The 27658-nt window shown below is 38.1% G+C and overlaps 1 protein-coding gene across 4 annotated transcripts in view; it reads right to left on the bottom strand.

Moving 5' to 3' along the window:
• Window positions 1-703: 703 nt before the first annotated feature.
• KDM1B (lysine demethylase 1B) overlaps window positions 704-27658 on the bottom strand; it is a 27420-nt gene continuing 465 nt past the window's right edge. Inside the window, exons 1-22 of one of the 4 annotated variants that reach the window (XM_034429233.3) lie at window positions 27298-27315; window positions 27041-27085; window positions 24773-24866; window positions 22840-22964; window positions 20177-20266; window positions 18786-18897; window positions 18054-18170; window positions 16799-16837; window positions 14463-14667; window positions 14012-14190; window positions 12076-12252; window positions 11662-11736; window positions 10805-10942; window positions 9597-9768; window positions 8575-8702; window positions 7581-7712; window positions 5961-6035; window positions 4089-4205; window positions 3319-3444; window positions 2854-2976; window positions 2061-2213; window positions 704-1818 (exon numbers count right to left, since the gene is read on the bottom strand). In XM_034429233.3, coding sequence (XP_034285124.1) covers window positions 1735-1818; window positions 2061-2213; window positions 2854-2976; window positions 3319-3444; window positions 4089-4205; window positions 5961-6035; window positions 7581-7712; window positions 8575-8702; window positions 9597-9768; window positions 10805-10942; window positions 11662-11736; window positions 12076-12252; window positions 14012-14190; window positions 14463-14667; window positions 16799-16837; window positions 18054-18170; window positions 18786-18897; window positions 20177-20266; window positions 22840-22964; window positions 24773-24862 — 2457 coding nt within the window. In that variant the 5' untranslated portion in view covers window positions 24863-24866; window positions 27041-27085; window positions 27298-27315 and the 3' untranslated portion in view covers window positions 704-1734. Of the gene's footprint in view, window positions 1819-2060; window positions 2214-2853; window positions 2977-3318; window positions 3445-4088; window positions 4206-5960; window positions 6036-7580; window positions 7713-8574; window positions 8703-9596; window positions 9769-10804; window positions 10943-11661; window positions 11737-12075; window positions 12253-14011; window positions 14191-14462; window positions 14668-16798; window positions 16838-18053; window positions 18171-18785; window positions 18898-20176; window positions 20267-22839; window positions 22965-24772; window positions 24876-24906; window positions 24949-27040; window positions 27086-27297; window positions 27316-27658 lie in introns of those variants that run through there. The other 3 variants (XM_034429232.2, XM_087890349.1, XM_034429235.2) reach the window with 3 other exon arrangements.

The raw sequence follows: 27658 nt of genomic DNA, 5'->3' as shown, positions 1-27658 counted from the left end.
ATGGGGCAAAACTCACTTAATAAATGTCTTGCTTAGCAACAAAAATTTTAGGTTCAATTGTAATTTTATACTACACCTGTGTTAACACAGATGAATATTTTATCAGTTACTATATTGCTATTAAGTCACTTTATTTATGATCACTAGTGAACATTTCAAAATATTTTACAAGACATAAGTTACCATATGTAAATAAATGAGCAAGTTTCAAAAAATCTTTGGGATTTTTTTCTTGAATATTTTAGCTCACTTAAATAAATGTGAAAAATATTCATATCCGATCTTTCCTTGTAAAAACAATTTATACAGTGATTCAATATTTAAGGCAGGAGTTCCACATTAATGACAATAAAATACCTACAGATGTCTGTAAATGCTCCACATTACTGCGTTTCCCCCAAAATAAGACCCTGTCTTATATTTTTTTTAACCTTGAAATAAGCGCTTGGCCTTATTGCCATGCACTCAAAAGCCCAATTGGGCTTATTATCAGGGGATGTCTTATTTTGGGGAAAACAGGATATATCATTTGGGTTTAAGATGTGTTTCCTTTATTTGGTAATACCATTTGTTATTTGTTAAAAACTTCGCATAAAAAGGTTAATAAGTACCAAAGAAAATAAGTTTAGGTAAAAAAAAAAAACCCAGCTAAACTGCTTTAGATGAAGAGTCACATAATTTGAACATTTTAGATCAGAGAAAATTTCCAGAAATCATGTTTATTTTGTTTTTCTTTATATACATGTTTTCATTATTATAGTCCATTTAATTTAGTAAAATTTACAATGTCAAAACTTGTCTATTTTAAAACAGTAATTCTTTTCCAGTATATCCTCTACTGTGTAAATCAGGTTACTCTTCAAGTCTTCATAGAATCACAAGGCTGGAAGGGACCCTGGAGGTCTTCTAGTCAACCCTCCTGCCCAAGGCAGGAGTCATAATACCATCTCAGACAAATGGTTGTGCAATGTTTCTTGAAAATCTCCAGCAATGGAGCTTCCATTATATATTTAGAAAATATTGCATATTGCATGTTTGCAGCAAAAGGTTTTTAAATACATCTAAGCAATGTTTTTGAAAAATAAAGAAAAGGTGTTGATGCTGGCATACTGAAATTGTCACTGTACATGTTATTACATCATCTTAAATTTGCTTCTGGATGATGTCACATCATTTAACTTTTCAAAAACAAACGTATCCCAATTTTAAGCCCCCCCCCAAAAAAATTTCAGAGTTGCCTACTTCCATTATATTTCTTTAATTAAAGTTCTAATTATTAAAACTAAGTGCACAGAAAGGAAATGTCCACATATTTTTATTAGGCCATTTACATGATGAGCAAATACTAGTTTCATACAGAAGTTCTTTTTATATTATTTTCTGCAGGTCAGTAATGAATGTTATGGTTGTTTATGCGTACTATATAATTGAATGGTACCAAAGGCTGTTTGCATGTCTAACCATTTCTTAGACTTTTTTTTTCACCCTATACATGATTGGAGAAACCTACTATCCTTTTGAAGAAACATTCATTATGAGCTATTTGACAGTCCATCTACCACTATTTAAGGCTCATTACAATTCCACCTTTCATAATACAGACTTCCTAGTGAAAAAATAAGGGATGAAGTGTGTGAAGTGCATCTTCAAGGCATAAACAATGAAATCATTTTTGTCTTCACAAATTTGAGCACCACGTGGATTTAGGATTTGTTTTAAAATGTAAACTAGTATTCAAAACGCTGATATTTTGCTTGCTTCTCGAACACCACTCAAGTAGGCTCCTGTAACTGTCTGCGGAAAGTGCCGATTTGTGGCCTGTTTAAAATAAAAAAAGTTTCAGAGTATATATTTTGAGAGAAATACAAAAGGTTCTTCTAGACCACTTTTATGACTGCATTGCTTAGCAACTAATTCCAGTCCCAATTGTTCAAGGATAATAATTTCAGAAATCCTTTTACAGCCTATTCAAAGGGCGAATATGTTTTTAGTCTTTTCAAACTTGGTTTTGATTTGAACAAAGCTGTATTTTTTAAAAAAAATGTAATTTGAGATTTCACCTCTCCAGCAAAGAAGATTTTTCCCTGTATGTCTTCAGCAAGTATATCATATGCTTCACCGCTGCCCCCTGTCTTTACAAAACTATACGCCATTTGGATCCAAGGGTCTTTGCTCCACCTTGTAATGAAATATTTGACTGGATCTGGCACTTCCTGAATTGCAAAGATAAGCAAAATTAATAGCAATAAAATGACAACATGTGTCCAAAACTAGACACTTGTTTAAAATGTATATTGAATGTTTTAACATCTTGTTAAAACATAAAAATGCATAATTGTCCCGTGAATAATTAAGCAAAGCAGACTTCATTAATTATGTGTTCTGAGGTGATTCTTCATTCAATACAAAATACAGGAAACAACTAGAGTATTCTTGTTATAGTTATGATGCATGAATTCACAGATTTTGGCTTTGTGAAACGCACAATATATAACCTAGCAAATTCAATCAATCAGTCACTCCTTCAGTCATTTCCTGCAAATTTCGGTTTCTTAGGCATCCATGATAGTGCTACACACAACATCTCAAATTAGGTTGGACTTGTAGTTTGTGTCTGTATGTGTGTGTGTATATACATACGTACTAGGTAAAATGCTCTTTTCCCTAATGTGCTAAAAATATGCACAATTTTAAATTCAAGTCATGTAGACAGATCAAATAAATTTAATAAACATTTAGAAAATGACATCATATAATAAATTCACCATCCCTGATTTTTTTAAAAAGTCCTGGGAAGTCTCTGCTTTCCATCTGTCTGGAATGAATGTTGTTCTCTCTGAGAAAGAAACTGACCTGTTCCTTAAACAATTCCCGAAGCACGGCCATGCACTGTTGCAGCACTTCCTTGTCATCTAAGTTCCTTATTGCTCGCACAGCATCTCCAGTTATTACAGACATTAGAACACTGCATTTACGCTGAAAACATAAAGGAAGGATCAGCTATTGTTTCCTTTACTGGTGGCTCCCTTTAACAATCTCTGAATGCTGGCCAGCCCATAAAACTGAACTACTTAGAACATGTGCCAGTGCAAAATAATTGTAGTACTGAGTTTTTTTTATGCTTGTCTTAACAACAAAACACATTCAGATGACAAAAGTCAAAATTGCCAAATATTCTTAGCATAAAATGTATTGTAAAGGAGTGAGATATTATATATATATTGGAAAAATGCCAATTTACATTAAATTCCAAGAGGAAAGGTATTCCGAAGGTAATCATTTTTTTCCAAATCAGAAGAATAGGAAGATACTGGATACCTGTGGGTCCATGTCGTAGAAAACACTGAAGAGTCCACGTTTACTTGAATTAGGTGGAATATGGCCAAAGTAATCAGCTCCTTGAATTTTGCTCTCCCAGAATCTGTAAGGAAACTGTAGTGCAATCTAAACAAAAAAGCAGTATTTACCCTCTTTGCTCACATGGGTTGTCATCCTGCATAAGTTTAGTATTTAGCAGTAGAAAGTAAAATCCATCTCTTTCCATAAACATAGTTCCCGTTATAGGGGGCATAACATCAAGCCACTACTTTCAAAGATTTTTCTCTCATCCAAACTAACCCAACTAATGATGTCAAGAAGTCTCAAAAGACTGGTTTTGACAAATAAAGGGGTATCCTCCTACTATGGGTTATTTTTTATGAATATATACATATGACATCCATTTTTACTGGAATAACCTTGTCTAAACCAGATTATGTAAAGAACATAATTTCTAAAAATGTTATGAAGGAGTCAATAGGGCAGAGGTCTTCAAACTTGGCAGCTTTAAGACTTGAGGACTTCAACTCCCAGAATTCTCCAGCATGCTGGCTGGACCCCTGCCATAGGGACTCAAGATTAGTTTTAGGACCCTTTGCCAGAAATATTAATACAAGTATATGAACCTGTATCAGTATTCAAATAATAAATTCTCTACAGCACAGACTTGGAAGGCCTTCACTGGCCTCTACACATTTCTATTGGAAAACATTCCCTGCAAATATTTGCTCTTTGTATTCTACTTTTTATGACAAAAAACAAACTCTTACCTTCTCAATTACTCCAGTTCCTAAACTGTTGATAGCTTTCATTTTTCTATCTGATAAAGCTGGATTGAACTGAATTGCTGGTTTTTGAAGAATAGTTAAAGGTACAGCAACTAGAACCTTTGGAGAGAAAAATATTATAATAGAATGCTAAAGGACCCCATATTTCCAAATGTTCTAATTTACACTTTGCTGGGTTAATGTGCAAATAAGAATGTAATAAACCGTATCTTGCAATATTATTTTTTTCCACATTTAAATTAATAATTTAATTGGCTACCAATGGATCTTTCTCATGGTAAAAAGGTAAAGGTAAAGGCTCCCCTCGCACATATGTGCTAGTCGTTCCCGACTCTATATACCATTCTATATACCATTCTCATGGTAGTTATACATTATTCTATCTCAAAATTTTCAATATCGATAAAAATTAAAAAGTATAGTTTAAGCAACATTTGATAAAAAATCTAGAAAGATAAAGTTTTATACAGTTGAAATTTGTTAGAAATATTCTTTGAAATAGCTTCCTTGATTTTTATTTTTAATTTGCAGGATTGGGGAAATGGCACAGAAGGGATTTATAAGGAAATAAATACATGTGAAACTAACACTGACCAGACGTAAACTGATTAATCTATCGCTACATTATATTAAAATAATTTAACCCAGTATATTCAATAGATTTGTTTCTATATTTAAAAAGGGAAATAAAACACAGGAAAAAATGATTGAGCCAACTTTAAAGAAGTACTTTAAAGAAAAAATTTCAGCAGCTTTTTTCCAGCAATAAATCTGATCAAATCCAGAAAGAAACAATGTCATGATAATAATGCAGAAAAACATGTTAAGTAGGAAACCACCTATCTAAGACAATAAATATTCTCTTCCTCTTTTAAAACAATTCAAAGACACAGTCCATCAAGGAAACTTTTCTTGCTCTTCGTTCTTTCAACTCCTTGTAATTCAAGGATACAAGCAAGCATTTCAACTGCCTTTCCCTCCCAAAAACCAAATAATATTCAACCTTCCCTCTATTGATAGAGCAGAACCCGAAACAGATCCAAAGAGGACGTCTAATTGATATTATTTACTTCTGAATTATTTTCTGTGTAATTTTCATGCAATGTCTCCTATTGCCCTGTGATCTTCTCTAACCTTTGCATCCATAGATTTTCTGTACTGAAATTTCAACAGCTTGCTCACTGGAAATTGAGGTCCACACATCTTGAAGACATCACACTGGGGAAAGCTGTCCTATAATCTTAATGCTGAAGTTTTTTAATTTGGAAGTAACCGGACAGAACTGCTTTGAAAGAGACTCAGTTAATGGACGACCAAGGCAGAACACTTAACAGAGAGCTTTTCAATGCCACTGAGCCCATATGTGTATCTGAAACTGCACAATCTCAAATGCCCTAGCACTACTTCACCAATCCCAAGAGGTGTTTCTAAATACCACCCAAAGATTAGAAAGAGGATGCAGAATTGGACTAAGAAATTAAGAGTCATGAAAATAAAAGGGAAGCCACAGAATGGGTTGGCCTACCAGTCTGAGTTTTCCCACTTCTGAACTATGGTTTACATTTGTGAGGGCAGGTTGCAGGATTTTGAAACACAATAGATATTAAAAGCTGTAGTGCATATTTTCTGCTTCTTGCGAAAACATTTCTCAAAAGCCCAGGTCATAAATCAGAGGCACACTGTTGGCTCCCCACCCAGTATGAAAATCTCATGACATCAAACATGCCATCTTCAGCTGTCAAAGGCAAAAGTACAGTAATAACAAAATAAGTGTTCTCCAATGCTGAAAAAGGTTGCACACTCCAACATGGGCCAGCCTGTTCTAGACTTCAACCCCCCAAAATAAGAGATCACCTTTTGTGCTGTCCACAAAGTTCCATCCTTTGTGGTCACTTTCACCTCTTCTCCTGAGTAATCAATGCGACAGACCTTTTAAGAATGAAAAGGAAATTGTAAAATACTTATTTGTACCGCATTAAGACATTAATTAACACAAGTAGACCAGAGTTCCTTATATATTTCAGTTGACATTAAAGAAGCTGAAACATTGTCCATCAAGAAGCAGGAATATTTTCAGCAAAAAGCACAAGAACAATACAGGGAAGACCTGATTTAGCAGAAGTACAAGAAAAGGATCTGGATCTAGTATAACGTATGTTGAACATACGTGATTCAGATGCTGCAAAAACAAATGCTATTTCTGATGAATCAGCAGAATTTTAAATGATGGAGCGGCACTGAGAAAAGTCAGAGTTGGAATTTGGAACAAGGTGGAAGAAGAGAGCTAACAAGCTAGTTTGGTTTGAGGTTGTAAAGGCAAGCAGCATCTATAAGTTGACTATAGGAATGAATACAGAGTGAATGCAGCTTGGCATGTCAAAAATTCAGAAAATGCCAAATTTGACTCTGTTGGCATGTCACACATATGCACATATATGAACAAAGGAAACTATTCTCTGTCTCCTCCCCTCTCCCCCATCTAGGCCACCCTGAACAGCGGCACTCAATGGCAACATCGAGGCTGGACCTGAAGTAGAGGAAAGGAAAAGGAAGAGTCCTTGTGGATTTTACTCTGCTAATCGTTGCTGACTATAGGGGGCAGCACTCACATTCATTTCAAGGCCATTGAGCCAGCACTGTCCAAAGACATTTCCGCAGTCATGTGGTCAGCATGACATCGCGGAGCACTGTTTCCTCTCCATGGAAGTGGTAGCTATTCATCTACTCGCATTTGCATACTTTCAAACTGCTATGTGGGCAGGAGCCAGGCGAAGACGGGCACTCACCCTGTTGTGCGACAGGGCCTGGGTCTCAAAGTAGAGGTCTTGTAGTAGAGGCCTGGCCCTCAATTTCAGCTCTAGTGCCACAGCTGTCATCAAAAGGCCACCTCATACTGTTTCTGCAGTTCCCAGGATCTGCCATGTGCCACTTATTTTTGGGTAACCTATCTGAGGCTGCTCTGGGTCGCACAAGGCCTTTGTCCCTAAAGTAGCTTCTGAGAATGCTCTTCTGCAACCTCTGCAAACCTAACAAAACATGCCCCATTCTCACACGATTTTTGGAGACTCCTGTGCAACTTCTGGAGTGTCCAGAGGCTGCATGAATTCTCACTCATTCTCATGCAGCCTCAACAATTCCAAAGAATGGACTGTGCTTTTGAGAATAGTTATCAAGTGTTGATGAATGCTGACTTCCCATCCAAAACATCATGGTGATGTCACCTTTGATACACACTTTAATACGTTCATCATCACTGCTGTAGACTATTAAAAGGTCTAGTATACATTTAAAATAGGCTATATGAAGCCCTATTTATATTTCTTTCAAAATGTATTTTAAGTTGGGCATCCATACAAGCAGTTTGGAAAATTTGTGTATATATTATAATTCAGACAGAACTAAACGGAACATCAGCGAGATGAAATACTCAATGACAAAGCAAGGAAAACTATTCCTCCATGTTTCGATACTTACTGGAACATTTAACCGAATATCCAGGCCTTCGGCTAATTTTTCCATTAGGGCTGAGTATCCTGAACTCAATAAGGTGTGGTCACCAGAAAACTGCGCAAAAAATTCATTATGATCCCAAGACCGTGCAGAAACCTATGTGGCAAAAGAATTCTTCATTCAGTTGCAATTCAAGTTAACTCTTTTTAGCATATTTTCTTTTCCCATGTACATAAAGAAATCTCCTCATTCTCCTGACTGTCCTATATGTGAAAGGCTAATTGTGTTAGGTTGCAGCTATACCATCCCTTCTTGCAAGCTAGCACTTAGCACATTTAACACTGCAAGCCAGTTACCTTTTTCCAGCTTTATTTGAGCATGAAATTTAAAAAAAAAACCTTCCAACAAGCAGTACTGTTTTTTGAAGCATTTTTATCCTTTTCACCCACAGAGGCTCCCAGAGTAATTTGTATGTAGCCAACGAAGGGCAATTTGCAAATTAAGACAGAGAGAGAAAGAGGCCCTGCCACCAAGCAAGGCTGACAATGAAAGGAAAAACATGCAGAAAGAAGGAAAACACCCCCATACTCAGCCACCAATAGTCATTCCTCTACAAGGAACAGTTGACGTTCAAGGAGAAGAAGATAGTTTGATGTGGGTTTTCAGCAGGGCAGATACAATGACCTGGCCTATCATCTCATCTCCCTTTTTTGCAAGGGATGAAATTTGCACTTGCCATAATTTTGCAGTCACGTAAAATGAATTCTACTGTCTACTAAACTCTGGGAGGCTAGTTCATTAACTTTCCCCATCCAATCATCTTATAATTTTCTTTCAGGATGTAGAATTAGAATCAGTTGGTTAGCAGTCCCACATTAATTAAAGCTCTGAAACATTTATAATGTGAAACATGTCTGCTTAATAAGAAAATATGGATCTGGATACATTGTTATGACAATAGACAAAACATATTTTAACCATATTGTTCAGTCATTATAAGAAAAGTATTTCCACTCACTTCATGGAGGTTACTGCCACAGGCATATTCTAAATTGCTAACATGGAACTGGAGCACTTTTTCCTCTAGTTCATTGAACTGGATACCAGATTCCTGAATAAAAACTTTATAGATTTCCTGAATTTTATCTGCAAATGTTTTAAAACAATTCAACAGTTAGTAAAAATATTCATTTATCTCAGTGTCCCGTCATTTCAGCAACAATCTAGCACATGTATTTAAATAAAATCCATACACACAGACATACTTTTCTTTCTACAGTCAAAATGTAACAAATTTGAACACTTAAATTGCAGACATTTCAAAAAGAGTTAAACTCACTAACCTGATATTTATAACAGAATTTAAAAACTCTCAGGTCTTATCTAGTGACCACTTTATGGTAGCATTTTACATGCAGATCTACAGGTCACCAACAGAGACAACTACCTCCACCAATACGCATTCATGTGTTAATATAGTGAACATAAGGCTATAGCAAACGTAATAAATACAAAACTTTGCTTATTTTCAGGTTCAAGTTACTTGTTACAATTCACCCAGATCCCGCACAAAGGTGCACTTACAAATTCTGCACTTACAAATGTTGTATATCTTCCTAGCAATGCAATAATTCAATGAAACCTCTTAACAACTGGACTGGTTGAGTTTCAGCTGTTCATACATGCAAATGATGAATAAAAAAAGTTTGAAGAAGAGACCATTTTTATGTTCTCCTCAATGAGCAACACATGACCAAGCTTGTATTCTGGACATTAAAAATATTTTGGTTTTTTTTCCCATTGGTACATTGTATAAACCTGACAAACTATCCTCATTCAATAAACCATGTACATCTAGCTAGGCTTCAAACTGGCCCAATTCATGAGTTCCAAGTGATTATGCAAACGTATAAATTAGACAAGCTAATACACAACAAATACATATTTCTATGGATGCTGCCATAGAAGTATTCTATGCTGCCATAGAAGCATTCAGCTGCCATTGTTGCACTATTTTCGTCTTTCATGATTCTTTCTTACCTCCAAGAGGAATATCTTGATGTTGACTTTTATCTTTTCTCCAATTTGCCACAACATCAAGGATAGAATTGAAATGAAAATCCATGCGCTTATCTATTGCAGGATCAGTTATCCTTCCACCTTCTTGGATCAAGTCACACTTCTCTCCAATTTTGTGCATTTTAATGCCCAACTTTAGAAAAAGAAATTTTAAAGATGGAAGCATGTGAGTAATTCAAACTTCATTTTCATTGGTAGCAATACACAATAATCCCAACCAACAGCTATTGTAACAAAATATTTATCGGTATTTTAAAGACAAGTAATCAGAATGGTACCAAAACAGGCAGCAAACAAAAACTAAGGAAACTTTTGAAATCTTGAGAGTTTTCTATTTCTGAAACAATTATTTAATTTATCATAAAGTATTTGTAAGCCTTTCATGTGTCATGAAGGATAACCATTCTAAATGACAAGGATTATTCATTGAAAAAGAATTGTCTGTTGTTTACTGCAAGAGTGACATAATCCATTATAAAGTTAAATACATGATGCAGGAAGAAACTTTGGATACAGAGGAGCCACGGTAGCACAGTAGCCAGAATGCAGTTCCCCTTCCCCCAGGTATGGCAGACTCCCACCGGGGTTTGACAGCAGTATTGCAGGCTAATTCTGCCGATTGCCAGGAGTTCGATCCTGACCGGCTCAAGGTTGACTCAGCCTTCCATCCTCCCAACATCAGTTAAAATGAGGACCCTGATTGTTGGGGGTAGTATAAGTCTAAGTGCTATTGTTAACTGTAGCTTAATAGCAAATCCTAAATTTTTAAAATATGATTTGCTCTTAAGAATTGTATTTACCTCCTCATCTCCTATTCCTTTAAACAAACCTTTAGACCAGTTAAATGTCAAACTGGCGGCCCACGGGCCGGATGTGTCACACATAGACCACACACTCCAGCTCTGCAAAAATTGTCGCGATTTACAGGACACGATCAAGTTTGACACCTGTGCTTTAGACAAATCCTTGCTCTTTTCCAAGTGATAAAACTAAATAAACATTTCCAAGCTTCCCAATAAACCTACAATTAGAACACCTTCAGACCAAATTCTCAAGTGGAACACAAAAATCCTTGTAAAATGTATCCAAAATAGAGATGTACATTTACAGGGATCAATATATACTAAGCTTGTTATCTGCAATGTGTCATCTTCAAAAGTGCAACCCACTTGCTCACACATTAGTGCTATAGGATTGTTGATACAGCCATTCACAATCTGAGCTCCTTTTCCCACAATGATCCCCTTGAAAGTCTTATCGTCCCAGACTCGCCCGCCAATTCTATTCTTTGCTTCCAGCACAAGGACCTGTAATATACAAACAAGGTAATGGAGGTGGTAAGAAGCACTTTACTCTCAATGGGTTTTTTTAAGCAGTTAGTATAACTTCCCAGAGTCATCAAGAGGATAGAAGAGTATTATCTAATTATGTGGATTGTTAAGCAAGCTTTTGATATAATTACAAAAAGTGAGATGAGACCTAAAGCCGTGGTGGCGCAGTGGTTAGAATGCAGTATTGCAGACTAATTCTGCTGACTGCCATGAGTTCGATTCTGACAGGCTCAAGGTTTGACTCAACCTTCCATCCTTCCCGAGGTGGATAAACTGAGGACCCAGATTGTTGGGGACAATATGCTGACTCTGTAAACCGCTTAGAGAGGATTGTAAAGCTTTATGAAGCAGTATATAAGTCTAAGTGATATTGATATTGCTGAATATAGGCTCTTGAAGTGTTAAGCAGAGACATACTCATATGAATTTTTTCTTAAAGAAGGAAAGTGTAAGAAGTCAACTGTCTGGCTAAACTCTATGTTACATAATGAAATCACACTATAATAACTTTAAAGTCATCTTAATCTTTAGTCTCTCCAACTAGATACTAACTCTGCTTCTAACTGTGCAATGGAATAATTCACTAGAATACTTTCTGGATTGCAAAGGTTCATGTTCAAGTTATTGGAATGTAATAAAATGATGCCATAAGACAACAGTATTACAGTATCTTGATTTATATGATCAGGTCTTACTTTAATTCCAAAGTTTTGAAGTTGTCGTGCAGCTGCTAATCCTGCTGGGCCAGCTCCAACCACAATGACAGATTTCTGCATTAAAGGAAAAAAGGATCTATTACAAATACTATTTCTCTAAAGCTAGTCAAATAGACCTTATAAGACTTCATACAAGTTGGATAAAATATAAAGATAATATTCCCACTGAAGCGAACTATTGCCAACTAGAGAATTAATACAGATAGTCCTCAACTTAAAACAGTTCATTTATGTTGGGCTCAATTGTGGTCATTAAGTCAAGGATTTCCTAAACTAAGAACATACCAGAAACATATTTTTTACTTTGAAAATCTTTGTGGGGATGTTTCTGTACTTTCAGAATATTCTGAAACATAACCAACTTAATGATATACTAAATTTTAAAAGACTTACATTGTGGTAGTCTTTGGGAAGCAGGGCTTGGGCTCGATTAACTGACAAAACTCCTGTATTAATCAGACCTTTCCTGGTCATAAAATGAAGAATTCGTTCTGTCTCCCGAACACAGCGAATGCGTACAAGTCCTCGAACAATTATGTGATGAGTACATTTCTGAGGGGTTAGAGGTTCCTGTAGATTGAGGGAAGAAAACCAAACCCAAAATGAGAAAAAGAGTCATGAAGCAGATTCAACTCAAACCATGCACTAAATTGTCTTGCAACCGAGGAATACTGGCTTATAATTATCTATACTTCTGAAAAATAATGACAAAGAATCCTATAACACACTCAACAGTTTTACTGCATAATAATGACATTACCAACTAGATGGAACCAATGTTTCCTGATTTTTGGAGCAAGGGAAATTAGCCCGATTCTGGATGTTTTCAAGAAATGGAATCAATTCCTTAAGATTGTGCATGACTTAAAGCACCTTTTTTTCTCTCTTACAATCCCCATTTCCCTTCCCTGGGAAACAAAATTTTGGTTCAACCTATCCTGGAGATACACAGAAAACTTTCTTGCGGTTTGTAAGCCATGGGTTGCATATCTATGCAATAGACCAACTGTAGACGTGATGTCTTCCAAAGTAGTTGAAGTATAAAGCATTACTTGAAGTTGTAGCAGGGGTAAAATGCTCCCCGTTCGGACTGGATCACCCGATCCGGTAGCAATGGCGGTGGGTGGTTCGGAGAACCAGTAGCAAAAATCCCTGCACCCCGCCCCCCACCCCCATGCCCAGCTGAGCTGCACGATCATCAGAGGCTTTTTTTTTCTTTTAAAAGCATTTTTTCTACAACCTCTTCCGACGAAAAAATGCTTTTAAAAGTAAAAAAAAAGCCTCTGATGATCGTGCAGCTCAGCTGGGATCGTCAGAGGCTTTTCAAATGATTTTTTTCTGCAACCTCTTGGCCGAAGAGGTGGTAAAAAAAATGCTTTGAAAAGTCTCTGACGATCCCAGCTGAGTTGCCTGATTGGCAGAGAGGTATTTTTTAAAAAGCCTCTCTGACGATCCCAGCTGAGTTGCCTGATCGGCAGAGGCTTTTCAAAGCATTAGAAAAAATGCTTTGAAAAGTTTTTTTTAAAAAAAAGTTGGCCACGCCTACCCAGTCACATTACCACCCCCCCCCACCTAGCCACTCCCACAGAACCAGTAGTAACAAATTTTACATTTCACCCCTGAGTTGTAGGAATCATAACTTCCACACATGTGGAGGATATCAGATTGAGGAACGTTGTGATGTAGCTTTCATGTGAAGAAATTATCCGAGTATATAAAGTGAGATTATCAGAATGAGTGGAAAACACATGCTTCAGAAAATAGTACTTTGCAATCCTGTATTTCCTTTTCTAAAAGAAATATGTGCACCATATAAACTTCATGAATAAATCAATAAAGTAACAAGTGAAAAACTTTTAGATAAAAACCTTTGGGTCTAGTGAACGAAGCACAAAGGAAGGAGAATTAGCTTGATCTTCCTCACAAGAAGTTTCAGAGCCAGGAACAATCACTAAGAAGGTGATGGCATGGACAAAAAAGTTTCACAGTCCCACAAAGTTATCCAGGGAGCCTGGATAGCTCTGCAGACAAGGCACTGTAATTTAACACCAGCTGTCTGCAATTAAAGTAAGTTCGAATCTTGTCAGGCTCAAGGTTGACTCAGCCTTCCATCCTTTCTAAGGTAGGTAAATTGAGGACCCAGTTTGTGGGGGCAATAAGCTGACTTTGTATAAAATATACAAAAGTATGAAGGCTATTGCTTAACGCACTGTACGCCGCCCTGAGTCTCTGGAGAAGGGCGGCATATAAATCAAATTAAAAAAAAAAAGTTATCAAAATATTAAACTGGTGTTACTTGATCAAGCTTTTGAGAATGCGTAAAACGTACTTTGCAGTTTGTGTACCACAAGGCCAGAATGAGATTTCGCAGCGCTAGGTACATGGTGGGATCCCGGGAATATTCTGGAAACTCATAGAGTTCATCTAATTCCATGACGTCTGGCCTTACACACAAGGCTTTACCGCATTCATTGGGCTGATAGAAAGGCTGGAAGTATTTGTTCATCCCTAAAACACAAGAAAGAATCAATCGCCCATAGAATAGAAGTAAGTTTTCATTCAGTAAAGATAGTATAATATTTCTGCAATGCCAGAAATGTTCACAACTATAGCCACAAAAAAACAAGATCAAATGGAATGGAAAACACACAATGGCAGTGTTGACTGATCACTGGGAGAATAAATCTGCTTGAACCTACAGCTGCCTAATGCCTATCAGTCATAATTCAATTCTAAATACAGAGTATTTAAGGGAGGACAGAGAAGAAATCCTGGCTTACCAGCTATGGAAGGTGGAGTCTTTAAGTTCTCCATTTTCATCGGACTGGATTCACTAACCGATCGTTGAGTACTAGTACAAGAGGGACTCATGCCCACACAGTCTGGGTAGTATGCAGACAGTAGTGGAGCAGCTACGCTGTCCTTCAATAGGGGAGGAAGGATAAGCATGGAATACCACCAATGATCTGAAACTTCAGCAACTCTCTAAAAAGAAGCATTAGAGCAAAAGTCAAGAAGAAAAATCTTGACAACAGATCAAGTTTCTTCCCCATCCCCAGTATTATTTCTCAATCCTGATTGAATTTCACATCAGAAAATAAACTGGACGTATGTATGTTTGAGTATATAATTATATATGTAGGTATGTAATCATCAGTGTGTGAAATTAGGCATTTTATAGAATGCCTAGGAAATCTAAAGAATGCCAAAAGTGGGATGTCAAAGTATGATTGTTGTTGTTGTTGTTGTTAGTTGCGAAGTCATATCCGACCCTTCGCGATCCCATGGACAATGTTCCTCCAGGCCTTCCTGTCCTCTACCATCCTTTCAGTGACTCCATCCAGCCACCTCGTTCTCTGTCGTCCCCTTCTTCTTTTGCCCTCAATCATTCCCAGCATTAGGCTCTTCTCCAGTGAGTCCTTCCTTCCCATTAGGTGGCCAAAGTATTTGAGTTTCATCTTCAGGCCTTCTAAAGAGCAGTCAGGGTTGATCTCCTCTAAGACTTCTCCTGGGATTTTATGCAATGTCAAAAGGCGAAGTGACAAAATACAAAATACTCCCACTAAAATCCCATTCTAGCCTTCCTTATTGCAACATAGGTCAATACTGGTAGTTTTTTCTTGTGTTTTTTTTTTCAGTAAGAAAGTCCTGTACTTTACTTTGCATTTCTTCTTTCATTTTAATATACATCTTTTCAATATAGGGTTAGAGTTAGGAGTAACTCCAACCCTAACCCTTTTCATGATTCTCTTTTCAACCTTTGCCTAAATAGTTCTTGCATTCTGCATAACGCCTAAGTATTATAAACAATGCCTAGGGAAAGTAAATAGCATATTAAAATAATGCAGACATTTCATATTTGCCTAAAACTGTCATATATTCTATAGATTTCTTAGGCATTCTATATGCCAGCTTTTTACACATAGCCAGTAACATACATATATACATACATCTGCCAATTCTATCAGTGCAAGGAAAGCTCTCTAAACAGAGGTGGGTTTCAGCAGGTTCTGACCGGTTCTGGAGAACCGGTAGCGGAAATTTTGAGTAGTTCGGAGAACCAGTAAATATCACATCTAACTGGCCCTGCCCCCATCTATTCTCTGCCTCCCAAGTCCCAGCTGATTGGGAGAGAATGGGGATTTTGCAATATCCTTCCCCTAGAGTGGGATGGGAATGGGGATTTTGCAGTAACCTTCCCCTGGAGTGGGGAGGGAATGGAGATTTTACAGTATCCTTCCCCTGGAGTGGGGTGGGAATGGAGATTTTGCAGTAACCTTCCCCTGGAGTTGGGTGGGAATGGAGATTTTATAGTATCCTTTCCCTGCCATGCCCACCAGCCATGCCATGCCCACCAAGCCACACCCACACAACTGGTAGTAAAAAATTTTGAATCCCACCACTGTCTCTAAATATGTCTTAAGGTGTATAGATTACTCATTCGAGACGGTTAGAACTAGTTGAGCTAATTAGCAAATAACATATAATCATCTGTATGAAAGGTCCAAGAGCTAAGACTTTGTTGGGAAGGTAAAAGTGCTCCACTCTGACCTTTCTAGAACAGAAATAACATGCAGATATAGAACAAGAATACTAACCACATCTCTTTAATTCAATAGCTCTGCATTCTCAAAAAGTGATCAGTTCTAAGTCCTCGACTTATAACAGTTTATTTAGTGACTGTTCGAAGCTACAACTGCACTGAAAAATGTGACTTATGACTGTTTTTCACACTTACGACCTTTGGTCATGTGATCAAAATTCAGATGCTTGGCAATTGATTCATATTTATGAAGGTTGCAATGTCCCGCGGTCATGTGATTCCCCCTTTTGCCACCTTCTGACAAGCAAAGTCAATGGGGAAGCCTGAGTCCCTTAATCACCGTGTTACTAACTTATCAACTCCAGTGATTCACTTAACAACTGTTGCAAGAAAAGTCGTAAAATGGGGCAGAACTCACTCAACGCATGTCTCATTTAACAACAGAATTTTTAGGTTCAATGGTGGTTGTAAGTCGAGGACTACCTGTAGAATTGTTTGACCACGTCATGTATTCATGGCTAAGGCTGCAGCCTCTATTAATCGATCCATTTTAATAACACAGGCATTGCTTACCAGATCCTCAGGCATGGCGCACTGGTCTGAGCCTTCCACCTGGAATAAATATAAGAAGCCTGAATCTTTCCAGCTAGAATAAAATGCCATTCTGACCAGCACTGTAAATGAAGCAGCTTTTTTAAAAGTTGGATAATATTCTGTGACTGAAGCAAAGGTATTGCTGATGTCCAATATCACACAACATTGCACCTGACACTCAAAGTTAAGGGTGTGGATGTCAGGGCATTTATTAATCCCATGTTTGGCTCTGGGACTAATTACCCTGGTTTAGAGTAGATGAATCGAGGCTTATCCTTGTTGCAATAATCTGAAAAGAAACGCGAGAAAGGTTTCTAATAAAACTCATTTATTTGTTATAAAGAAAATAAAACACCTCACTAACTAAAAAAGTTAATTGTTACATTTTTGAAAGTAATTCTTGCCGGCTATGTCAGCCGGACCTTGCTGGAAAGAGAACAAAGGAAAGAGTGAGTGTGAGAGCAAGTGAAGGAATGTGGGTGGATACGGAAACACGTAGCTTACTGATAAGAAGTTGGCAAAGCTACGGAGAGTCTGACAGTCCAGAAATAATGAGCTCAGCTGGTAAATAAAATAACGCAGTGACAGTGGAGGGTTTTGTTTTCCTAAGACATGGGAAGCGTTTTCTTTAGAAGGACAGCATTTTTAAACAGAAACACTTGCCTTTGACAAGCAAAAAACAAATCAATAATTACACTCAAAAACAACTGCTGTGCCACAGATGGTCCTCCCTGGAACAAGTGCCAACATAATTTCTTACAGCGGCCTTAATAGTGGGTGATCGTTAAAATCTCACAAGACTTTGGCACCCCAACATTTACAAGATTTCCAAAAGGAACACTAAAATCTCTCGGTTTTTCCTTTTGTAAAATTAAATTAATTTCTGATTTAATCTGTGAACCTCCCCTAAAATACACATTAAGTCATGTGCCTGTTAGTAACGTAGATCTCCCAGAGACCCTCAAGAGATATCTGATGCTACAACAACAACAAAAAAAGAATTGGCAATTACTACTTTAGTGCAAACTACAGGAGCTGCACCTGTGAAGTCATTGGTATGAATGGTTAGCGAGTATGAAGAGATGCAACAACACAACTGTTTATGGAGCCACTGAGCATCAGATCCATATATAGTCCATTGCCATCTACGTACACAAAAGAACTGTATAGCTGGGGTAGAAGTAGAAACAACCAAGCCACCAGCCTATTCCAATGCAAATGGATGTTGAAGTACCTTAGCAGAATTGTTCAGTTTCATGCCACAGCGATATGCTTTGGCTATTTGTGAGGTAAGTTGAATTTCCTTTGTCAACTGACGCCACTTCCCACACTCCGCCTTTGTGCACTGAACCTATGGGGTTAATAAATGACATTTTAAGAATTACAAATGTAGGCAATGAAATTGGTTCAGAAAGTTCAAATGAACTTTAATTACATTTAGCCACTTTGTTTCAGAAATATTGCTGGAAACTACTTGAAGCTTCAAGAGAGAACAATATAAAGCAGGCACAAAATATCCAGCAGACCTCATGCTTTCCATGAAGACGTCTTGGAGTCAAGCCCTGAGTAAGGGCTGAGTAAATTCCCTGCCCTTTCTTCTGAGAGCTCAAGGCAATATGGGGATCTTAAACAAATTAATTTTTTCAGAATGTTATTTTATCCAATGGCAAAATTCTAAGGCACTGTAGGATTATGGTGACACCAAATATATGTATGCAGACAGTGTCTATCCAACCCCTTTTACATGTTCTAATTCATTGAATGAGTTACCTATTCTGATTTTTCACTATAAGAACTCAAAATCTACAGCACAGCACTTGTATCAGAAAGGGCTACTGAGAATCGATTAGGTGTCATCAAGTTTTTCTTTACACCTTGCAATCAAGGTGTAATTTAAAAAATGAAAAATGTGCTTGGTTATTTATTATTTATAAAGATGCATCATTATAAACAAAAAAGCTGTTACCCAGTAAGGAAGCTGTTGATCGGCCATAAAAGCTTTTGGACTGGGTTCACTTTTTCCATTACTGGTCCAGATCCTTTTCCACGCGGTGTATTTTTCATAACCATCTTTATGACTAACAAAAATAGAAAAAGTAAATGATGAGTATAAAGAATAAGCAGACTAAGATTTCTGTAGTTTATCTAAATGGGCAATATTAATGAAAAAAGGCAGTCATTAAAATAATAGGACTATAGTCAGCAGGGTTTTCCCATAAGTCATCATCATCTTCTTTTAACAACTGCATAATCCCTTGCAGGGTGGAGTCTGGGCAACTGAATGGAGCTAGCAGTGTTTAATGGCCGGATGCCCTTCCTGTCGCCAATGCGAAGCTTTTTGTTCAGTAGATATATTTTCATTGTGCCCAGAGAGAAATAGCTGCCTCTACCTAAGATCAAACTCACAGCCTCCTGATTGTGAGAGCTCCACCTCTAGGCCACCATACCACTCAGGGTTTTCCCATAAGTAAACAGGAAAAAATTAAAGTCTCCACATCAAGACAGATTTCTAGTGACTTTACAGAAAGATCTATTTAATTTTCTTAATAGTAACACAAAATAACTTTGCTATTGCTGTCTTCTGGCATTTTATTTTCATTTTGACTCTGTTCAAGACTGTAACTGGGGATCTCCCAGCCAAACCAGACCTGACCCTACTTAGCTTGTGAGTCCAAACAAGGCCACTCAGGTATTTCCACTTGCTGAGGCAAAACTAAGCAAAGATTCTAACAAATATTTCATTGCAATGCTATGTTGGTTAATCCAGGGGTTGCTTTGAATTACATCCCCTGCAATAATGGATATCTAAATCTACACAATGATTCCTCTATTAGATTTTTTTCTTCCAACTAAATCTTGGGTTGTGTCCAACTTCAACCATCAGCCAGCAAAACTGGACTTCCTAGTACTGTGATGACAAACCTATGGCACGCATGCCACAGGTGGCACGCAGAGCCCTCTCTGCAGGCATGCCAGCTGTCACCTCAACCCAGCTCCACCACGCATATGCGCGTGCCTCCTAGCTGGTCTTTGGGTCTCTGCTGTGTATGTGCAGGGCCAGGGCGCATGCGGGGGACGTGCACGCATGCACGGGGGAGTGGGGCGCATATTTAATCTCTTTAATCTCTTTATTAAAAATCAAATCCAAATGGGCAAAGCACAGAACTATGGATAATAGACAATCCCAAAATTTGCTCACCTGGGAATAGATCCCACTAAACTCAGTGTGGTTCACTTCCAAGGAGTGAAGTCTTGTAAGTCTTATTTATTTTCTTGTTTTAAACTGCTAATGACTACAGGATATGTGCTACTGGAATGAAGTCATTTCAGAGTATAAACTCTTATAAATAAGATTACCTTCTGTAGTAATGATCAAAACATTCATTACAGAAATGTTCCCCGCAGGACAGATGATACCACCTTGACGTATAGCCATTTTTAGCACACCTAAAACAGAAAATATTTAAAAACTCTGTTTACTAAGATGATATGCTTTGCTCTAGAGCAGGGGTGTCAAACTGGCGGCCCATGGGCCAGGATCCAACAAATGCAGGACACACCCATCCCAGCTCCGCAAAGGCAAAAAACACTGCAATATGTCACATGACATCATGCGACACATCATTTAACACCTGCACTCTAGAGTTTCAGATTGCTTTTTACATTAACCATCAATGAAGCACTTCAATTTATTCATACTTGAAATAAAAGTCATGAACAGGAGCTGTATAACACACATGTATGGCAGATTCAAAACCATTTCCTGTATGGGTAGTCCTTGACTTATGGCCTGGAAGGATACCCATTTATCATCAATTACAAAATGATTTGAAGAACTCATCTACATTTTGACATAGAAGCAGAGCTGTGTTTTTCAAGTCATTGTGTAATGAATGACAAATGAAAGATTGCTTTGAAATTTGGACTGTGTGTTATTTGCTTGATTTCCCCTTTTTCCTATAGTTAAACAAAAACGAATTAACTATTAATAATTTAATTATATAACTTGACATGAATGCATAAACAAGATTAATTTTATTGAAATGATTTCTGGGCAATAGCAATATAATAACTGTACTTTACAGTCTAGTTTTAGAATAGAGGGCAGGTGAACTTTGTTTTTTCCCCCTTTTTTTTTTTCTTTCCTTGGCATATAATAATAAAATGAACAGAAAAATAAAATGAAAATTCCTGAATTAAAAATGATGAAATTTTATTATTATTGTTGTTGTTGTTGTTATTTAAATTTATATCCTGCCAAACTCCCAGAGACTTTACAATTGTTAAACCATTTAGAAGCAAAGAACAACTCCTAACTAAGATCATTAAAATCTTATGAACAATTTTTTAATATATATCTTGGCAAAATACCACAAGATTTCAACAGTGGGATTTACATATAAAATGGCAGTTTTGGCCCTACTAGATAGACGAGACAGGAGGCACAACCAGATAAGCCAATTCTATCTTAATATAAAGCTATATTAACAGAAACTTCCAAATCTGAAAGTACAATTCTCTTGCCATCTCATTTACAACTTTAGAAACTAGGGAGGGTTCCTTCTGAGCCTCTTGCCCTTCCCACTCTCCAGTTATAGGCTATGATGTCTCTTATCTGCCTGTTTCCCTAAGTAGCATCTCTTTGCCCTGTCTACCAACCTCTTTCCTACATTCCATTACAGGCAGCCACCAAACTAAAAATGTTGCAAATCCCTGTGTTGAGAATATAGAAAACTATTCCAACCTTCTAAAACCCAAGGAAAACAAGTTAGGTCAATCTTACATTGGCTTTACTTAATTGAGAATAAACAAAGCAAAGTCAAACTAATGAGCAAAGCACATTGAAGAGCTGTTGCTGAGGACCTGAGAAGACTGGGGGGTGGGGGGGGAGGTGTTGGAGTGGAAGAAGAAAGAGACTCACCCATGGGTTCAGGCTACTTGAGAGACCGTGTTCTGATCTAGGCTTCCTTAGAAATTAAACAGTACAAACTTAGTCTCGGCAAACCTCTTTAATTCATATGGCTGTAAATTACTTTCATATACAGTCCACAAGGCTTGATAAACTGTCTTTCAGAGGAAGGTTATCAACACCCACCTATCTCACGTGGAACGCTGCCAAAGAGCCAATTTCCAGATGCAGGGCAAGGCCAAACTTGGCACAGAGTCACAAACAGAAATTTCAAATCTTGAATCGGCCAGATGAACTAATTGCTTCTTGCAAAAGTTCACGTCCCGTTCACTTCTCTTTTATGTCTTATGGGAGGGGCCAATCATCTCCAAGCATTTCTCCCAAGTCAATCCTGTTTCCTTAATTGTTCCTGTCTCCTGGCAGCTCTGCACATGTGCACACTGAGAACAGGCTCATGCTGTTCTTCTGCCTTGCTGATGTCAGACTCCGGAGACTCCAGAGGCAGCAAGAACTACCAGATGGCCTTGGCCCCCTCTCTGTCTCTGACTCACAAGCCATTGTCCGATCCTTCCCCAGACTCCAGGACTGGCCCACGCTCCTCCCCAACCTCCTCACTGTCTGAATATGCTGTCAGCTTTGTTGGCCACTGGCTGGCCACAACAGACCGTTTCATCCCACTGGGATTGACCTGTCCCACCTATGCTGGCAGAGGAGCCATGCTGTGGGCCCCATTGGCCAGGGTATTCTGGCTGGCATGATCCAGGACAAGGGCCTTCTCTACCACTGCACCTGCCCTCTGGAACATTTGCTCCCTGGAGTGAGGTTAGCTCCAAGCCTCCTGATCTGCCACGAGATCTTAAAAACCTAGCTCTGGGAGTTGGTTTGGAGCTCCAATGGAGAGTCTTCACATTGCCCCCTTCTCATCCTACTCCCTCCCTCCCCGTCTTTGCAGTTAGGGCTCAGTAATTTGGAACTTTATAGTATTTCATTTATATCATCTAGTTTTGTACATCTTTTTAATAAAGTAAGCCGCCCAAGGTTACTCCACGGTAAAATGAATGGCCAATAAATTTTACAAATAAAAATGAATACTAAATAAATAAACCCAAACCTTTCGGCAGCACTAGCAAAGCAGACTGGGCAAGTTGCAGTACACCCGGCTTTTTCACATTTCCGGTATTTCTTCTCTGATATTTCTTCATCCTCCTCAGCTGCCTCTGCTGCCTTCCTCCTCACCTAATGTGACACAGAGAACTTTGTGACTAAAGAAACGTGTGTGGTTGCCCTGTCTGTTTACCTCCACATATGATGACAACCTTGATTTCTCCTGCATCCCTGTTTGCAACTGCCTGTATTGGTATGGAAATGCTGCATGAGTAGCTGGGCACAGAAGAAATATATATATATATATATATAAAAACCTGTCAAGACTTGGTAATGTTGTGTATACAGTGTGACTTACTTTGAGTAAAGCAATAATAAATAGCAGCCTAATAATCCAAAAATCGTAACTAGTTCTCAGAAGGAAAAAGGAGCCAAGCCCCCCCTCAAGAAAGCAATATTCCAGATGTCACAAAGGTCAAAAGGCAACCGGATTTCCATGGTTTTTTCCTTTAAAATGTTTCACTTCTTATTTCATCTATCCCTTGTCTGCAACAGAATTCCTCAATCTTTCCGGGTTGGCAGCCCAGAGTGGGGTGAGGCGGGAAAATAGGCGATGGTTTTGTGGGAGGGGCAGGCGCATGCACACGAGTGGGACTGCAAGTGCCAGTGATACTCGTGCGAGTGGAGTTTTGCACCAGCACACACATGCCCACCGGCCCTCATGTGACCCAGTGACAAATGGGCAGCAGCCCAGTAATAGGCTGTAGCCCAGAGATTGGGGATACCTGGTCTACAGCACAGTCCTTTCAGTAGAAGGTTCCACACCTGTTTGCACTCTGATTTAGGTGACCCTGAGGGTATAGATAAATCCCCAAGTGGCCCCAATGATTCTCAGAGACTTAACGAGTCTAACGACCAGATGACTACAAACAATATAAATCTTTCTATTCTTTACCATTCAGTCAGAACTGAAGAAGCTTCTTGGATGAGAAGCAAAATGTTTTCAAAAGAAAAAAAAGAAAGTAAGTCCAGTTGCCTTTTGAAAAGCATCTTTGGGACAACCATGACATGGGTGATTGAGAATCTCCATAGACAGTATTCCAGATAGGAAACAGCCTAGTCTGCAACTATGATGTTATTTATTTTAATGGTGGGGGCTAGATATCTTTTAATGCTATAAACTGCTTCAATATTCCAACTGAAAAGAAGCTTAATTTTTAAATAGCATCACACAATAGGGGCAACTAAGATTCAAATGCTTAAGATTCTAATGCAGAGATATACATTGAAGAAATAACCTTAATAGGAGTCTCAGCTACTTAAAACTCTGTTCAAACATTAGAGCCGCCAGAGAATCCAATATTTTCTCTTTCTGCTACGTATTCAAAATGGTCAGTGATTAATGTGTGTGTGTGGGGGGGGTATATATAGTATGTATGCATATAACATGTATATATGTGTGTTATGTATATGTATGAGTAGATATATACTTTCTTTTGGAGATCAGGCAACAGAATTTCATTTTTGTTTCTCAGTATGCTCACAGTAAAAAATGACAATAAAGGTTACTTTATCTATCTTATTGTATCTAATGCAAGGGTGGAGATGAAATAATTTCTCTTGCCCCTTCCATCCATAATTGTTGCCTGGCCTTCTGCCCTCTATTTATTTGGGAGATAATGGTAGCAGCAGAGGGTTGCTTTGCATACACATTGCTATCCATGCAACATACAACTATATGAATTCAGCATTCTGAATCTACTACAAGTCCTCACTTTTCCAACAGCTGGATAGCAGTAGAGCAGTAGGCAACAGATACACAGACAAATACGGGGAATGAGGGGAAATGCATCAGAAATGCAAATGTATGCTAAATATAAAGAAGATTTAAGTGATTACCATTTCCATTTCATTTATATATTTAGAAAGACATACAGTACCTGTCTCCCAGAACTTCTCAATGGAAGATTATCAGGTGCTTGATCTAAAGTGGTGATCTTTTTCTTCGTTCGGACTCTGCCAGCTGACATGGTACTGAAGGGTTTAAAGAGAGAGAGAGAGGACATTAACCAGTCTTCTTAATGGAGAGTTTGAAGTGCCCTGCTATGCTCCCTAGGTAAGAGAAAAGGCCATATTTGGTCTTACTTATAGGTACCATTCCATAAACAGATCCATCTGTCAACTGAACTGGGAAGAAGGAAACTAAAGAATTTCTATTTAGGAGCACAGCATAAAGAACAAGGAGTAATGATAACAAAGCTCCTCATTCCCATCCCTCAAAAGAATGTAACATCCATGGATTGCCTAGACCCTGAAGAAAATCTCTGTTGGTCTTGGCAAGAAAAGGGAAGAATGGTTCTTGAAGAAAATGAAAGAAGCTCCTTTATGATCAACATAAGGTTGCATCCAGTAAAACCTATCTAAAAATTGTTGGAAAAATATGTACATTTAAAAAGTTCCTCTGCTGAATTTGTTTTCATCAGCCCAACCTGCAATTCCCAGGAGATCCTACTAGTAGCTCCCTATTTTTGTAAACCAAAGGGGAACAGAAGCCCACAGACACTGCTTCTCTGCTTCTGGGATGGTGTTTTGAATCCCTTTCCCACAAAAATTCAACTAGCTCTTGCTTAATTAGTTTGGAATGTATTAAAGGCAAAATTATTTAAGATGGCATTTAAGAATTATGAATGTTGGCTATCTGTTTATATATCTGTTTCTATTTTTTGACTGCTTCTTTGGCTTTTTATTGTATTGTGTTGTGCTGTGGTTTTAATATTACTTTGTGATTGTTTATTTTAGATCTAGATTTAGTAGAGATTTACTGAAATGTGATTATTGTAACTTGCCAGATGTTTGTCAACTGCAGTAGACAGAAATCAATCGAGAAAATACCTCAGCCCAAGCAATAACAAGAAGAGAACCTGGCATGACAACTTTTCATCCAGATCTTCCCATCAGGATATTCTTAGATACGTCTAGACTGATAAAATAATCCTCAGGAAGTTTGTGTAACTTTACAGAGACTCCAAGCACAGCCTAGGTTTGCTAAAAACAGATCATGCCAGACACACCGTATTGCCTTCTTTGACAAAGTGACTAAATTACTGAATCAAGGAAATGCTGTGGATAAAAGTATACTGGAGCTTCAGTAAGGCATTTGACAAAGTAGATCACAGCCTACTTCTTGGTAAAATAGAACAATGTGAGAATAACTATCACTTAAGTATGAACCAGCAGTGTGCTGCAGCTGCCAATGCAGTTCTAGATTGTATCAACAGAAGAGTAGCATCAAGATCACTAGAAGTGATAATACCACTCTATATTGCACTAGTGAGGCCACACTTGGAATATTGCATCCAGTTCTGATCACCAATATACAAAAAATATGTTGAGACTGTAGAAAGAGTGCAGTAAAGAAGAATAAAAAATAAAGGATCTGGATCATAAACTGTATGATAAACAGTTAAGGAAACTAAGTATGTCTAGCTTAATGAAGAAAAGGATTAGGTACTTGTGGGGCTTTCACAGAGAAGAGGGGGGTTAACTTATTCACCAAAGCACTTGAGAGCAGGACAAGAAGCTATGAGCAAAAGCTCATTAAAGAGCGATCCAACCTTGGAACTAAGAAGAAATTTCCTGACAAGTGAGAACAATTAATCAGTTGGACAGCTTGCTTCCTGGACTTGTGGGTGCTCTGGATCAGGGGTCTCCAACCTTGGCAACTTTAAGACTTGTGGACTTCAACTCCCAGAATTCCTCAGCCAGCCTTTGCAAAGCTGGCTGAGGAATTCTGGGAGTTGAAGTCCACAAGTCTTAAAGTTGCCAAGGTTGGAGACCCCTGCTCTGGAGGTTTTTAAGAAAAGACTTTGTCTTTTGTCCAGGATGAAACTGACATTCAGCTGTAGATTTTTTGTTTTTATTTTTAAATGAGAACTGAGAAATCAATACATCATAGAAGATTGTCAGAAACATTTACAGCTCATCAACTCCACAATTCCTTATGGACTATACAAGTAGTCCTCCACTTATGGCCATAATTGAGTCTGCAATGGCCATAAGCATGAAAAGCATGTCAGTTTTTTCTATGTAACATCAAACAGTCACTAAACGAACTGATGTAAATAAGAAGATGGGTTGCAATTGCACGAGAAAGAAGAAAATTATGGTTCCCGCAAGTTTCATAATACAAAGGGCAGTTTTCTGTTTACCTAGGAATCCAAGAACCCAATTTTCAGATGTTCAGTCAAGTCAATCTGTAATAATACAAAAAAGAAAGAAATCATTGTAAAGACAAAGGAAAGTGGCATAAACAGCACTGAATCCTCTTTCTTTATGGACCGTCTCACTCCTCCCAACTTCCTCTTTTCTGCAAGAAGTAGATATAGTACATCCATTTCAGATAATAATAATAATAATAATAATAATAACAACAACGAAAGCTTTATTTATACCCATTTATACCCACCTGCCTTGATAAATTCTAGGGAAGCACTTCTTAGAATCCCCCCAATTCAGCACTTCACTGTCTCCAAGGAGACAAAAAACCCTGCCTGGAAATCTTACCCTCCTCTGGTCTTCTCCTAATCCTGACCAGTTTCTCGTAGAGTTTTATTTTATTTTATTATTATTTTTTATTCCACCCTATCCCTTGTAATGAAAAGGCACTCTACCCATGGCTCAGAGACAAAAGGCAGTGTGTGTGTGTGTGTGTGTGTGTGTGTGTGTGTGTGTGTGTGTGTGTCTGTCTGTCTGTCTGTCTGTCTGTCTCGGGGGGTGGGGGGAGTTGTTAAACAAGAAAGCCCGGCACTGAAATTGAGCTCCAGGGC

Source organism: Pantherophis guttatus, chromosome 3 (assembly GCF_059756535.1).
Source record: "Pantherophis guttatus breed Tessera chromosome 3, ASM5975653v1, whole genome shotgun sequence".
Lineage (NCBI taxonomy): Eukaryota > Metazoa > Chordata > Lepidosauria > Squamata > Colubridae > Pantherophis > Pantherophis guttatus.
Note: the sequence above shows the minus strand (reverse complement) of the source record. Positions and strands in the feature narration are given on the sequence as shown.